This window comes from Mercurialis annua, linkage group LG5, assembly GCF_937616625.2.
Source record: "Mercurialis annua linkage group LG5, ddMerAnnu1.2, whole genome shotgun sequence".
In the NCBI taxonomy this organism is placed as follows: domain Eukaryota; kingdom Viridiplantae; phylum Streptophyta; class Magnoliopsida; order Malpighiales; family Euphorbiaceae; genus Mercurialis; species Mercurialis annua.
The window spans coordinates 43,136,780-43,154,246 of record NC_065574.1 but is presented as its reverse complement, the minus strand read 5'-3'; the positions used below and the strand labels follow the sequence as shown (position 1 = coordinate 43,154,246).

The 17,467-nt window shown below is 29.1% G+C and overlaps 1 protein-coding gene across 1 annotated transcript; it reads right to left on the bottom strand.

The window, feature by feature from the left end:
• Positions 1-3,880: 3,880 nt before the first annotated feature.
• Positions 3,881-14,943, bottom strand: LOC126680146 (lupeol synthase-like). Its single transcript, XM_050375205.2, has 17 exons — positions 14,652-14,943; positions 11,011-11,196; positions 10,820-10,909; positions 10,533-10,730; positions 10,096-10,180; positions 9,861-10,027; positions 9,370-9,672; positions 8,747-8,866; positions 7,616-7,735; positions 7,405-7,503; positions 7,153-7,209; positions 7,008-7,054; positions 6,018-6,161; positions 5,439-5,616; positions 4,790-4,870; positions 4,616-4,699; positions 3,881-4,109 (listed from the first exon to the last, which is right to left on the bottom strand). Exons 1-17 carry the CDS (start codon positions 14,850-14,852, stop codon positions 3,987-3,989), a joined length of 2,283 nt encoding a protein of 760 aa, XP_050231162.1. The 5' UTR covers positions 14,853-14,943; the 3' UTR covers positions 3,881-3,986.
• Between the last annotated feature and the right edge of the window lie 2,524 nt (positions 14,944-17,467).

Here is a 17,467-nt window from a genome sequence, read left to right as displayed (position 1 = left end):
TAGAAATGTCTTTGACACAGGGAAACTTATTAGGATGGCTAATGAGACCGCTCTTGCAATAATCCCTAAAGTTCAAAATGCTGAGAGAATTGGGGATTTCAGGCCAATTGCTTGCTTCAATGTAGTGTATAAGATTATCACTAAAGTCATTTCTAACAGACTTGGGCCTATTCTGAAGTATGTGGTGTCCCATAACCAATCTGGTTTTGTTCCTTCCAGATCCATTGCTGATAATATCATGATGGCCCATGAAGTGCTAAGGAACTACCATAGAACTGGTAAGCCTAAAATCACCCTTAAAATTGATCTCAAGAAGGCCTACGACTCTTTATCTTGGGATTACTTAGAAGAAACTCTTGCTGGGCTTGGTTTTTCTGCTAGATTTATCAGGACAGTTATGGTTTGTGTCAGAACCTCTTCTTTTAGAGTTATTTGGAAAGGTTGCCAGGGTAATGTTTTTCAAGGTGGGAAAGGGCTCAGGCAGGGAGATCCTATGTCCCCTATGCTGTTTGTCCTTGGAATGGAGTATTTGAGCAGATCTTTAATTGTCAATCTGGACAACTCATTTGAGTATCATGAGAGCTGTAAGAAGATTAAAGCTAACCACCTTATGTTTGCAGATGACCTGCTTCTTTTCTGCAAAGGAAATCTTAACTCAGTGATTAATTTCAGTAGGATTTTGAAAGACTATAAAGAAGTTTCTGGGCTTGATATCAATGTGGATAAAAGTCAAATTTTCTTTAGTGGTATTAGTGATTCCCTTAAAGGAGATATCCTCAAAATTCTGAGATTTAAGGAAGGTACTCTGCCCATGAGATACTTGGGAATACCTTTGATTTCCTCTAGACTTAGCAAGGATGATTGTACAGCCATTGTTAGTAAAATTACTGCTAGAATTAGTAGTTGGACTACTAAATTTCTCTCGTATGCAGGGAGATTGCAGCTAATTCAATCAGTTTTAAGAAGTATGCATGTCTTTTGGGCTGCAGTCATGATCCTTCCTAAAGCAATTACTAATGATATTGATAGATTATGCAAGAATTTTCTCTGGTCTGGTAAGTCTGCTAATCAAAAGTCCAATCCTGTTGCTTGGAGAGAAGTCTGTAAAGCAAAAGCTGAGGGTGGCTTGGGGGTTAAGGACATTGTCATCTGGAACAAAGCTGCAATTGTGAAGCATATCTGGAACCTAATCTCAGAGAAGCCTTCCATCTGGGCTACCTGGATTGCTCAGAATAAGCTCAAAAAGCTTAGCTTTTGGGGAGTTACCAAAAATTGTGATAAAAGCTGGATATGGGGAGGTTTACTCAAGATTAGAAAAGAGATAAAACCCATGTTCAACTATCAGCTGGGCAAAGGGGATAACTTTTATTTCTGGGATGACCCTTGGTTAAAAGGGCAATCTATTCTGGACAAGTTCCCTAGTATTAGTATTAAGGATGCTGGTATTAAGAAAGATTGCAAGGTGATTGATGTGTGGAAGGACAATAATTGGAGTCTTCCTGACCCAATAGATGAGACCACTTTGAGAGCTTGGGAGTTCATTAAAGTTAATGCTAAAGTCAAAAACCAACAAGATGGTATTAAATGGAAGTGCAACAGATCAGGTAACTTTAGCATCTCTTCTGCCTGGAATTTCTTATGTCCTGCTTTCCCTAAGGTTGATTGGTCTAAGCTGGTTTGGAGTAGACATAGTATTCCCAGATTTAATTTCATCCTTTGGTTTGCTCTAAAAAGAAGACTAAAAACCAAGGTTAATCTTAAAAAATGGGGTGTTGTGGCTGATGATCTTTGTGATATTTGTAAGCAGTCCTCTGAGTCTCTAGAGCACTGTTTATTTGATTGTCCAGAAATTCAAAAGGTCTGGGATAAAGTGAAATCTGCTGCCAATATTCCTGGAAATATTAGAAGCTGGCATAGGCTTATCAGTTGGATGTGTAGGAAAACTGGAGGAAAAACTGCTCTGGCTGGTGTCAAGCCCGGAACAATCTAGTCTTAAACAAAGTGAATTGGGATATTGAGCGAATCATGAAGCAAATCAAAAATGCTATCCTGATTAAGGTGAATGGAAGAAATCAGGCTATTATAGATCAGTTTATTTATAGATTGTAATTCTCTGTTCTGTTTGTTTTGCTGAGGCTGTTTTGGCTCTAGCTGTTTTCTTTTGCTGAGCCTGTTGTGGCTCTAGTTGAGTTTTGTCTGGTTGTATTCCTTTTGCTAGTTTGAGCAATAAAGGCCTTTTTGGTGTTTTTACCAAAAAAAAAATAAAGATTCAGCTTTTGATAAACTTGATACATCTTTAACTCCAGAAAACCTCTACTCCAAAACTGGGACACAATATTCTGTAAATTAGGGTTAAAGTAGCTCTTTTTAGTAGTTAGGTTAACTTCCATTCTAACCATTAAATGAGAGTGATCGGAAATACCAGGATTTAACACATCACATTGATACTCCCCTAATGATTAAGCCATAATTCATTCACAAAACACCAATCCAACTTTCTCCGAATTTTCCTATTATCTCTCTGATTATTACACCAAGTGTAAGTCATACCTTGACTTTTAATTTCAACAATATTAGCTTGATTAGTCCATAACTTGAACTCTTCAGCCGCCTGTAAATTAATTTCATTTCCACCAATTATGTTTGCATTTGTCATAATAGCATTAAAATCTCCAAAAATAATCAAGTTCTCCAACATATTCTCATCAATTGTCGCAAACTGATCCTAATGCTCATTTATTTGATCCTAATGCTCATTTATTTGAGATAGATATGGGAACCATACTCCATATAACACATATATTATTCCCAAATTCCACTTTGTAATGGATGAACTAACTATGACTAATTAAAGCATAGCCAAAAGTAACATTTTTATTGAATAGAATCCAAATTCTACCTATAGTAGATCAAATATAGTTATGGACTACTTTCCAACCAGGTGACCTTTTTTTTCAAACAATTCCACTTTTATCAAAATTACTACTATTAACTCTAGTTTCCACTAGATCAATAACATTTACATTATTTGACTTAGTGAGAGCACACACCTCTGATTGTTCGAGGGTATTATTCACCCCGCCCTCTAATGTTCTAGCACCCTATCCTCAAACAGAATTTGGTGGCTTAGTAGATCTCATCATACCCTCACCAGTCACACCAATATCTTTCTTATAACCTTAAGCATAGTCAGGCCTCAAAATAAGTTTTTCACTACCAACGACCAAAGCATTAAAAGGATTAGAGGATACTTCAATGTCCTCATGGTGATTCTCCTTATTCTCCTCAACATTGTTTTGAAACTTTGTCATATGCATCTCATTCACTGGTTCATCCTTTTTTTTGAACTTCAAACTTATCCATTTCCTGGTTCCCATTATTCTTCAGCTCATCGGAACTCGGAACATTTCTACATAACTTTTTAGTATGCCACAGCTTTTTACATTTTTTACAGAACAACGACTTCCATTCATACACAATTCTCTGAGTAAAAGAGCCTTTTTCATCCATTAGTCTCGTTAATTGTACACTTATCACAATACAAAGATGACCTACAAAAGCTCCCAATTTTACTCAAGATATCAAGAGACCAAAATTCCCAAAGTAATTCAGATAACTGAGTCCAGATTGGAACAGATTTGATCTCAGAAGGATCGATGATTATTCTAGGATGCCAAATGCAAAAAAAAATCATTAATTTTATTTTTATTGAAAAGTGTATTATGAATTTGATTTCAATATTTTCAGACTTAAACTCCTTGAAAGAAAAATATGTGTCCATTACTAATTTCACATATTGTTTCACTATACAATACAAGAAAAAAAGTTTATCTAGTTTGTATTATGAAAAATTAATCAAGAGATAAACAACATCAGGTCATAGCAAATCAATACAAATGATGAATGAAGTGAAAATTAAAATTGTGGAGTTTCAACTGATAAATTTGAAATATTTATTAAGAAGAAAAACATTTAAGTTCATTTTCTTAAATTAGTTTAGTAGGCAAAGAAACATGCTGGCAGTATTCTGCTAATGCCCATAAGGGAAAAGTATTTCGATATAAGCCATAGTGCCACATAACGTTGCTCAAGAGTGCGCCCGCTGGTTCCTGCCATAGTGCATGCAAATAACTATTAGTTATTCTACTAAAAATAACAAAATGTTGAATTGGTGGTTAAACTAAAAGTTACTAGTAATTGTACTTTAAATTAACTCATTTTAAGGTTTCTTAATTTTACGGTTTTTGTTTATTTGTTCCCTGAATTTCCATTTGGTATAATCCGGTTCTTTGACTTTATGTTTTTTGTTTATTTGCTTGGTGTTTAAAATTACAAAAACATAATAGTTTTGTATTAATTAGTCAAAATTGAAAGTTCGTTTCAAATTTCTAAAACACGCTAATGTTTGTGAAGTTTTAAGCTATTAAGCCTTAATTAATTTCACATGACTCTTTAAAATGTTAAACATTTTGCAGTCTAAATAAGCAAAAAATTAAATGAAGTTATCACTTAAATGTTAAAATGAAATTTTAATACCCACTTACTAAGTTAATACTAAAACAGACAGCAGAATTTGTTAAAAATCTGAAATATGGCAACTCGTATAGGTGCATACCTGTTGAGGAAAATCACCTAGTTCAGTTTGAGAATTTATCAGTAGCTTCGCGGCACGATGCAGGGGCGTAGGATCTCTTTCGGCCTATTTAATGCAAAATTAAAAAATTATTTGATCTACAAATACAATAACATAATGCAATAAAGAAGTGCCTATCCAAAGTAACAAAATTACCTGGCCAGCATGAATCAAGCCCATCATAGCCAAAGAAGTTTGTACTAGGTTTGATCGGTTGCCTTTGAGAGGAACATATACCTATAACAGAGATAGATAGGAGTATTTTAAATATATATTTGTTATTATTTAAGTAGCATATTAATAAGGTTTAATCATTAAAAAATATTGCATCTTCGTTTTTGTTTGTTTATGAATCAAATTTTTAAAATCGTCAATTTTTCAATTTTCAAAACAATTTGTTATTATTAGAATAAAAAAAAAGTCCAAATATGTCTTTCATGTTTGAAATTCTTGATGGTGATAAAGCAAATTAGAATAATTTTTTTTGTCAAAGATAGTTTACGACTTTTAGAGTCTCAATTCATCAGTTGTTAGTTACGGAGGCATGATTCAAACCCATAACCTCTTTTGATGTACGTACTTAGAAACGCTTTAACCATTTAGACGAGGCCCACACTAGCTAATTAGAATAATATGAAGTAACATAAAAAGTATATTCGATTATTTTTTTTATTTTAATTTGAACAAATAGCTACACTTGAAGCTGCAAATTGTAAATTATACGAAAATGAACAATTTTAAATTTTTTGGACCATAAATAAGAAAAATAAAATATTTTTAAATAACTAAACCTATAAATAAATACCTTTTGTGGGCATGAAAGGTAACTTTCTCCCCATCCACCATCATTTCCTTGTGATTTAAGAAGAAAATCAACACCTTTGCGAATAGCCAAACAAGTCTCATATGTCTTCCCAGCAGCAGCCAGCCCTTTTAGTGCAAAGAAGGTGCCATAAGTAAAGCATATTGCAAAACTTCCATACCTGAAAATTTCAATGTCAGTTTAGTACCTTTAAATTGACTATTGAGCTTCCAACAAATAAAATTAGAGTAAAGGATCAATCTGGTCCCTGTATTTTTAAATCAGGGTTAAAATAACTCATTTTAATTACTTTTATCAATTAAAATAAAATAGTATAATATGAACAAATTTATGAAACAGAACTACTCAATTTTGTTCTTAATTGACCTAAAAATTGAAAAGTCCTGTCTTTAATTGACCTAAAAATTTAGAGTAGTATTCTAAACTGATTAAAATGGCTAAAAGTGAATTATTTGACGCTAATTCACAAGTTCGACATTTAAGACCAGATTGATTATTTATCTAATAAAAAATAATAAGAGTAGAAATAAAAAGAAAAAAAAATGAAAATATAAGTTATACCATGAACCATCAGCCCTTTGCGTTGCTTCTATGAAGCTTATAGCATTTGTAATGAAATGATCGATCTCTTTCTTTTTGTGGGAAGGGTATAGCTTCTTGAACATAATTAATGCTTGCACTGTTGAAGAAGTGCACTCCACGTAGCTAAATCACATTATTTTGTTACTCTTCTCGCTAATAACTTATAAAATCTTAAAAAAACAAGGATTGAAAAATTACTGATTTTTTTTTAGTTATTAAATTTTAATGTCACTAAAATCCAATTTTTTTGCATTTTGGCTTTTTCTAATAAAAAATATTTAAGTAACGGCCGGAATTTATTTATTTTACCTGAATATTTATCACGTATGCACAATTTGGTCTAAAAATTCTCTTTCAAAATAAAATTATTTATGTGTGATAAAAATTTAAGGTAAAACTAACAAATTTTGGCTGCAGGCTACCACATGTCAAATTCCGGCTGCAATCTAAATATTTTGGCTGGAGAAGCTCATTTGGAAAAGGGCTAATTCTAATAAAATTACAAACGTTTGTGAGTTTTGTCAGTTATAACCAAATTTTTCAAAAGCGACTAGTTTAACCCATTTTGGGATATTTGGAATTTTTCTAGCCGTTTGGGAAAAAATCGAAAAATTTATCATTCAATGGACTAAACTAGCCGATTTTGGTTGATATGAGATATTTGAAATCTTTTCTAGCAAAAATCAGCTAGTTTAGCCTATTCACGAATGACAATTTTTTCGATTTTTTCGCGAATGACTAGAAAATGTTCCAAATATTCTGAAATTGGCTAAAGCCTAAACTAGACGATTTTGAAAGATTTGGTTATAACTGATAAAATCCGGAAATATTTGGTAGTTTATTGAAATTAACTCTTTGGAAAAATATTGAAGTTCAATAACCAAAACAATAATAACTGAAATGAAAAAAATAAAAATTCAGTAACTTCAATATTAATTACGTCAAAAAAATCGAAATAATTAAACTTACTCATGCTCAACTACAGCGTTTTCAATAAATTCCACCGGGCTGAACCACTATTTACACAAAGCAAAAAGGGAATCAAATTACAAAATATAATTTTTAAAATTTGTAATATTTGTTCACAATCTAAAAGTTTTAAATTAATTCTTACCTCCAACCATGGCCCTCCTCTTAATGGCTCAAAGGGTGGCACGCCGCCATTCTTACTCTAATCAATTTATGAATATCAAAATAGAGTTGACAAGAATATATGTATATATAATAATTAATGAATGATATAAATTGCATATTTAAAACTAGTTTACGTGAATCCATATTTCAGATGAATATATTTCATACATATGATTACAACATTTGATAAAATATGAATGTGAAATTTAATAGCATCAGTTAATATCCATACCTGAAATGAAAGTATAAAAACAACAGTATCGTACAATTTAGAAGGTTCTATGTTTTCACCAATGATTTCAGGCGACATCTTTGAGAACAGTAGACAACACTATCACAAATATATGATAAATAAAATTATATAAATTGTTAATTAATAATTTAGAAAAAAATTCATTACAATTAAAAGTTAAACTTAAAACTATAAATTGTTAATTAATTACCTTCATGCATTCAGCAGAACAATCAGAAACTGGCAAATTTTGATCACTATACGCAAAAGGCCATGCACCTTTACTTATATGACCGAACATGCTTTCGTATCCTACTGGATTTTCGGCGATCTAGTAAAATTAAGCAAGAAAGAACCAAATTATCTTTGTTTATAATTCGGAAAAAGGCTTAATCATTGAATAATACTTTAACTTTTTGTCGTGTTCGTTTATAGCTCAAAATTTCAACATTGTCACTTTTAGTTCACTTTTCGATTTTCAATTTCAATTGTAGCCAGTTATTTAAATTGCAAACAGGTTCCAATGTGTTCTTCATGTTTGGAATGTTTGATGGTAAGCAAATTGGAATAATATATGAAGCGCATACTTAAACCCGTTTTCTTTTTTCTACTGTAATTTGAATAAATGACTATAACTGAAACTGAAAAATGGATCATTTTTAAAATTTTGGCTATAAACAAAAAATTCGAAAAGATAAGAGTATTTTTCAATGATTAAAACCTAAAAAGAATAATTTATATATTCATACGCTATACGAAATCGGTAAATGTTGTTTTTATGAGATTGTTAGTAAAATTTGTAATGCTATTCTAATAGATTTTAACTTTTGTTTTATACAAGATATAGTAATTAGTTTCTAAACTTCAATGGATTTATTTACATTTAAAAATTATTAGATTTTGTTATCTTGTGTAAAGTAATTAAAATTTAATACATTTTAAAATAATAGTCGCTTAAGAAATTATTATGATATGATAATATACAATTTGTATATTAACTAGCTAGTAGACCTTTCTTGCAATTTTTTCTAGTTTGAATTTATTTATCATAGGAAAATAATTAAAGGCACTAAACCGTACCTTATTAGTTTATCAATTAGATTGGTCTATTTTAATAATTTATTTGATTAAAGAATATGTTACAACAGTCTGATATAAATTTTATTTAAAATATAACTGCTAATTTAACCCAAGTTTTAATTCCCCAAAAATAAATGTAACCCAAGTTTTGTATATAAAGGTGCGGCTACTGAAACAGAATGCACAATCCTGGTTTAACATAATTAATCCTAAAAATAAATATATATTTTTTTGATGAATAATCCTAAAAAATAAAAATTACCTGAGCATTCTTAATAAAATCGTGTCCTTTCTTAAGCGTAGGTCCGATTTCAGTTGCAAGATTACTAGCAAGCAGAGCTTGGAGAATAAAACAGGTATCCCATACTTGAGCATCCGTTCCCTAGAAAAATTTAATAAAGGCCATAAGAAAAGGTTAATTTAAAAAAAAAGTTTGAAATATGAAAATAGGAAAATTGATAATGCGGATTACCGTACTTTTTCATTTTTGCAATTTTGTTACTGAACTTTAAAACATAACGAATTAGTTGCCGTACTAAATTTTGAGTGATTCGAGCAGATATTTAATGAAATTCGGCCAATTTATGCCTTCATGCCAGCTTTAATTTTCTCTTACCTTCGCATCAACGATACAACTGGAAGATATCTTACTCTTATATCATGTCCCCTTTTCCACTCTTTCAAATTTGAAATGTCAAATTAAAATCCGGCTACAACATAGGCGTAATTCGGCCGAATTTTTGTCAAAAAACATGCCGAAGTAACTAAAAGAATAGCACGACAACGAATTTATTATGTTTTAAGTTTGGTAACCAAACTGTAAAAAGAGAAAAGTACGTTAACCCTCACAATTATTTACTCATATAACAAATAGTGTAGACTGACCATGACTTTCATTCCATCTTCTGCAATCCATATGTAGTCTGAAATCCTTGCAAGATGTTTCTTAAAAGCTTCTCCATTGGGGTCTTCAACCCAACAAGAAAGCATGTTAAGTGTTTTTATTGTACAACCTATCGTAATATATCGAGTATTTTCATTTTCGTAGCGAATATGATCCATTGCTACTTTAACAGACTTCTCTCGTAATTTATTGAAAGGCCATTTACTTGAAAATGACTCCATAAATGTGTAAAGAACATCTGATGTTAACTTTGCTATTGAAGTCTTAGGATATTGATTGTCTTCCTGCAATAACAATGATACAACATGACACATTTTTAAAATTTTAGGGGTGTATTGGAGATATAAAGTTAGAAATTTTTTACTTAAAAAGTTAAATATTATTGATTTGATATAGACCACAAACATTGATATTTTTTTGAAAATCCTGCTAGTATTATATCATGAAAATCAAATAAATATCTTAAATTTACCTTTGCGCATAGATGACGTGTCTTTTTCCAATTGATCGTGTTATAAGGTTCGTTATAAATTTCTTGTCTTATTTGTAGAATAAGTGGTGTGGTTGGACCAACAAATCGTTTTCCATATAGATATGACATAGATGCGAAGGTATGTCGAGAGAAGCAATTCATGTTTGCTGCAATAATACATGCGCTGATTAGAGCATGAATGATAAACGAGGATCGAAATCAATAAATTAAAAACCTGGATGTGTCGGAAAACTTGACGGAAATAACCAAAACTCAGGTGGCACAGGATTGTTGCCTTCCCATTCGTACACTCCCAGAATCTACATATGTTGGAGATAATAAAACAATGAGTGGTTACTTCAACAAATTGTTGTGTGTCCTTAGTTGCGTAGCATTATTTTGTGCTTGATAGATCCCCTAAAAAACTTTGTATCGGCTCTATGCAATAGATTATGTGGTCATTTTAAGATTTTTCGAAACTGGCTTTGCCAATTCACAACATTAGATTAGTTAGGCCCCCCTTTGGTCGATGGATCAATGGAGCTCGACTAAAAGGAGGTTAATATTATGCGGTAGTGGCTTTATTATATTTTGCAATAAAAATAAATTATTTGAGGATGTTAATAATATAGCGATATAAGAATATTATTTGTATAGTTCAATGATACTTACTGATAGCCATATCTTTCCCCAAGAGCTTATGGCAGTTGCGCCGCCATGATCAAGAATCCATTTTCTACCTCTTTCACAAGCGTTTTCCTTTCCACCATCGGATGCTTCGCCAAGTATTCGCATGCATATATAGTTGAGAACCGTGCAAAACATGGTGCTATGACCCTCTATGTGAAGTCCCCATCCACCATCTTCATTCTATATAATTAGCATTTACTTTAAGTGAGTATCTAATTCAGTAGTTTCAATTGTAGTGAGTAATTTGAATATGCATAATTTTAATTTACCTGATGACAATAAATATATCGTAAGAGTTCTTTACGATATTCTTCTGGAAAGACAGAATTAAGATGTCCCGTAATATATAGGCAAAAAACCTGCATTATGGTAGAAATTTAGACTTCATATTAGAATTTAAACGAACATATAAGACTATAGCTTGAGTTAATAATTAGTGATATAAAATTGGATATAGTACCAGAGGAGGTGTGAAGAACAATGCACCGCTAAGTTCTCCGCACCAATGACCATCGCTCGCTTGCAAAGCAGATATGAAGTGAACACTCCTCCTCAAAGCAGATGTGGCATCTTCACTTGTAATTTCTTGGTCATCCTCAATTTTAACTTTAGGAATTGTTTGTTTGAAGTTTTTCTCCTTTAAAATCTGTGTCATGAAACATTAGCAAACAATTGATCATAAAACATGAACCTAAGATAGCAAATCATAAACTTTCATGTTAGGTTCTTTGCAAGTTTTGCAGTGTTTGTTCGCTGTTAAGTTTGATTTTGTTCATTCTTTGATCAATTATAAGCCTCATTTTTGTTGTTTGATATCGAATATTAACAACCACTCCTCCTCAAACCAATGTTTGAATATTAACAAACAATTGATAAATTGTGTAATTACAATGCAGTACGTACCTTTGGTTACCAAAATGTGGAATGAGAATGAAAATTGGAGTCCCATTATTATGATTCGAAGTTTAAATTTTTTAAATTTTGATTTGGTACTATATTTACAATAATGCAATGAGAATTCTTATTTTTTTTTCAATTTGGTATCTTTTATTATATGTAGGGTGTGCACGGATCCTGGATATCTTTAAAACCGAACCGAAAACCGGACCGAAAATATCCAGCACCGAAAAATATCCAGCACCGAAAAATATTCGTTAACCATTGACTTTCTCCGAATCGAACCGTACATATATAATTTATATGTGAAAATAGAATCCCAAGTTCCACTTGAACCGAACCAAACCCAAATTTGTACTAGGACCGGGAACCAGAATTTTAAAAGTTTTTTTAGAAAACAATATTTGTACAAAGAAATTTAAATAAATATCACTTTTTGAAATATCTTTCAAAATTAATTTTTAAAATAATTTTGGAAAAAACTATTTGAAAACTATTTTGAATTTTTTTTAAAAAAATTGTTTTTTTATTAAAAGTTTGATTTTGTTTCAAATTTTAATGTAAAATGAATAATTTTACAAATAAATAATATTTTTTAGATATTATTTCCAAAAATATAATCTTTTTAAATTGTTTGAAATAATAAATTTTAAAATAAATAATTTTATTAACTTTTTATAAAATATACATATTTTGAACTAAACCGAGCTAAAACAATATAACACGACTTGAACCAAATTGAATCAAAATTAACCAACCAAATCAAACAGTGAAATCGGAAACAAAATAGTAAAAATAATTTTTCTAGGTTATGGGATTTTATCTATTTTTGGAAAAGGATTCCAACCTAGAATCAATTTTTCAGTTAGGTACTAAATCAAATTATTGGAATGGAAATAGAATTCTCATTCTAGATAATTATTTTTTTATTTAAATAAATAATTAAGTTTTTATTTTGGCAATATTAAATCTTATATTTAAATTCCAACTTTTAAAATTTATGGCAATAACATCTCAATTTCAGTTTAAATATAATATTAACTTAAAATATATGTAGTGGACTTTTTAGAATTATCAAACTCTTTATTGTAAAAAATATGACAACAATTTAAAATCCAATAAGCTCTTCACTAGGTAAAAGTAGAATAAAGAGTGAAAATGGCTCTCTACATATAAAAAGCTATTTTGACAATTTATTTTATTTATAAAATGATAGAATTTTAAGTTTTAAAAATAAGTTGGATATCATTATTTTAAAATATAATATTTTTTATTTTCAATATAAAAACTGAATATATAAATTAATTTAAAATTAAAATAAATTAAGATTGCTAATATTATTATTATTATTATTTATAAAAATAAAATAAACATTAATGAGTAAATTGAAATAAATATTAAAATATCATATTTTATAAAAAAAAAATGCTATTTATTTTATAAAAAAAATCTTTACAATAAATAGCACAATTAAAAATTCTCTTGTATGTGAAGACACGTAGGTATTTTGTTCATTCTTTTTTACTCATTTCAATCAAACCGTTTCGCTTTAAAAATAAAAAAAAAATTGAATATTTTCTAATTAAAATCAACTACTTTTTCTATTTTCTGAAATGTCTAAAGCATTTTTTTAATTCGATGTGTTATGATAATCTACTTAGGCGCACACGTCAAAACCGTTATAATGCATTTTTTTGAAGTCGATGTTACAACAAAACCGTTACAAATCCGTCACAATTTGTGACGGTCTTGTGACGGATTATCCGTCACCTATTTTTGTGACGGATTTGTGACGAAAACTTCCGTCACAAATTTTGTGACGAAAATTTCCCTCACAAATCCGTCACAACTTTAAAATCCGTCAAAAAATTTTTCACTATACCGTCACAAATTTCCTTCACTAAGAGCAGGTTTTTAAGTAGTGCCATGCCTTGCCACATTGGTCCATATAGAATTCAAACTTAATTGTAACACAATTGGAACAAATCTTAAGGATTTGGATATAATTATTAAAATTAATTCTAATTTAACAATAAAAATATTTTCACTAAAGATTTTTGAATTTACTTTAAAAATGCATTTGATTAGAAATATTGAAATGGATTGGCGGGATTTGTATCGTGTCAATCCATTTTATTGATATGATTAAGTCGAATACAAACATAATCCATTTAACTAAACATGTAAAAAAAATCAGCTCTAACATCACTAATTTAAAACGGGTAATAAGACTCAATACGATTAACATATCAAGATAAAGAGAAAATACGACTAACACAACTAACATGTCCAATTTAGTATCGAAAAATTATTAAATGTAATTTCAAATTTAAATTTACGAATTTATATTTATATTTATATTATATAATTTAAAATTAATAATTAATAATTTTGTTTATATATTAATATTATATAAAAAAAATTAATAATTAATAATTTTGTTTATATATTAATATTATATAAAAAAATTCACTTTTTCTATATGATTATAAAGGAATAATGTCAAAAAAAATTACGAACTTTACATGTTTTTTCATTTTAATCACGCAGTTTAAATTTTGTCATTTTCATACACGAACTATCACTTTTTTCCAAATTCATACATGGTGCTGAGGTGTCACGTTTTCATTGGTGTAATACGCTGAGGTGGAGGTCATTTTACACCAATAAATGAGTGACACCTCAGCGCCGTGTATGAATTTGGGAAAAAGTAGTAGTTCGTGCATGAAAATGACAGAATTTAATCTTCGTGATTAAAATGAAAAAACATGTAAAGTTCGTGATTTTTTTTGAGATTAACCCTATTATAAATAGTATAAATTATAAACGAATAGGACGGATTTATGAGTCATCTAGTAACACGACCTATTTTTTTTATGTCTTCAATAGATTGATACGTTTTTGACAAAAATACTTCAAACATCAACTAAAATTTATCAAATTTTATGTGTTTAGTGAATTGACTAAACATGTTCTAACCTATTTTAACAACTCTATAATTGTTGCTGCCAGTGCCACAGTTAGTGCCGGCTTAAATGACGACGTGTACAAATTTGTTTTTTAGAGAAAAAAACAAATATTTTCGTATTTAATTATTTAATGAAGATGAAGATGTCATTATCTCTCTTGATTCCTTATTAATTTAAACTAATTTTTAATTAAATGGCTATATGAACAAAAGAGAAAAAAATGAAAATTATGCACCTGAAATTGGGAAAGGAGATCAGAGCAAGGCTTGACTTGAAAACGATTATCCCAGTAATTACTGCGAGCTTCTTCAACTTGTTGCAGCTCTTGGGGAGTACCAGCATGGGGATCAAACTCCCATGTTTGCCTTCCTAGAAAATTATTTATACTGTAAATATAAGGGTCGTTACCTCCCTCTGATATCTTAAGCTTCCACATTTTTTCCTTGTGTTGATGTTATGTTAAGAGTCTATAGCTTTGAATCTGCATCTATACATATACATTATATTATATATTAATGTTAATGTTGCATATGGGATGGCTTTGTTTATTAGTTTTTAGGCTGAATATATTTTTATGCCCTTCAACTATAAGGCTTTACTCATTCACACATCTCAACTTTAACAATAGTCATTTACACATTTAATATTATTTTTTTATTATATCGACACGCATTATGATAAGGTAATGCTTAATTTTTATACTTTTTCTCATAAATAAAGTTAAATATTCTATGTTTTATATTGGTTCATAGTTTGAAAAAAAACTCCATCTTTTAGCCCTTTTCCGTTCGCACTGTGAGTCTCTTGCGTTGTGAAATCGCGGATTTTACTCAAATCTACATCTTTCTTTTTCAATTACTTTCTCAAACATTAAAATCCACATCTTTTGATTTCAATTGCACCCTCAAACATCAAATGGAACTCTTTTTCAATATTTCACATTTTAATAAATATTCTAAATAGTCTCTAATATTATATAATTAAAACAAAAAACTCAACTTCCATAAAATTTCAAAAAACCCCATTACATTTATTGATAAAAAAAATTTAAAATATTCATTTCGAAATTATACTTATCCCAAACTCGACATCGAAATCCACCACTTTCATTGAAACCCTCGCCGGCAGCCCCCTCTGCCACCACTCCGGCAGCCCTCTCTTCATTGAACCCTCATCGGTTTAATATATTATTTATTTTTTCTGAATTAAGTAATCTAAATATCTGTTTTTCTAATTTTTACATTCATTTTTTTTCATATAGTACATTTTTAATTTTAATTTTCAAGAGTCATTATAAATTATTTTATAAATCATAATCACAGTATTAATTATTTTAATATTATTAATATCAAATATTTATATATACATAATATTTAATAATTTTATATTATAATACAATATAATATTTTTTCTATTTTTACGATTTTTTTAATAAAATGCTTATAAAATTAATACGAGAAAAAAGTTATATAGAATTCATTTCAAATATAATTACATAAAATTCAATTTAATTTTATATTTTATATTTTTTTATTTTAAACGGTGTAATTCATTTGTAAATAATTTTCATGTAAAATTTATTTTATAGATGAATTCCACTTTACAATTAGAATTATTCTAAAGGGACCTGAACATAGAGGACACTAATTATAACCACACTCATCACTATCTCCATCGCCACCATAGCCAGAGTTGCCACTTCTACCGACACCATGGCCAGAGTTATCACTTCTACCGACACCATAGCCACACTTACCATCTCCACCTCCGCTATTGCCAAACCCACCAACACTGGAGGTGGAAAATGGGTAGATATGGTCGATATGGATAAAGTCTAAATAAACTGGGTTATAAATGGATAATAAACTCTTTTATAACCCATTAAAATTTGAGTATCTTTCAAAAGTATTCAAAAAAGGATAATATTTACACACGTACCTTTTATTCTTCAATCTTTACATTCGTATCTTTTTTCCTGAAAAGTTTACAGATAACACGTAAAATTATATTGACTTTTCTTTTAAAAGATAACCGACGCGCGTCAGGCCTGACGCGCGTCAGTGCAGGGCTGACGCATGGATCAACCCTACCAGCACATGCATCAGTTCTTGAACTGATGCATGTGCTTCTTCTATTTTTTTTATTTAAAACTATTTTTTAAAAAAAAAAATATAAATAATTATTTATTGAAATTATATAAATAACTTATTTATGTTATATAAATTTTAAAAAATATTAAATAATGTCAATATTAATTTTAATTTTAAAAATAATATATCATTTTTTTATTAAAATTTAAAAAAAAAACAAATATACAAATAATACAATTCTAAAAAATATAATTTATGAGTTATTTATGTTATATAAATTTTTAAAAATATTAAAATTAATTTTAATTTTAATAGTAATTTTAATTTTAAAAATAATATATTATTTTTTGATTAAATTTTTTAAAAAAATATAAAAATACACAAATATACAAATGATATAATTCTAAAATTTATGAGTTAATTATAAAATACACATTTATACATAACGAACACGGGTCTGATGTATAAATAATGCATTTATTATACGTAAATTTTGTATTAGAAATATATTTCTTATTAAAAAATATATAAATGATATATACATATCATGTGTAAATTATGTGTTAACGATGCATTTACTTAATGTATTTATCATGTATCAAATATGTATAATATATATAAAAATTTCCACACGTCTCAGAAATGTATCATATATATGTATCGGAGATGTATTGTATATGTATCAGAGATGTATAAAATATATATCGGAGATGTAAATAAAAAAAAGTTTTGAACAATCGAATATGAATGAAATATATATTGACAATGTATCAAATATGTATCAAAGATGTATCATATATGTATCGGAAAAGTATCGTATATGTATCGGAGATGTATAACATATTTATCGGAAATGTATCAAATATGATCGTAGATGTATCAGATATATATATATAAAAATTAAATGTAATCAAATAAAAAAATGTTTAAAAAACAAAAACAATAGTTCAAACGATCGAAC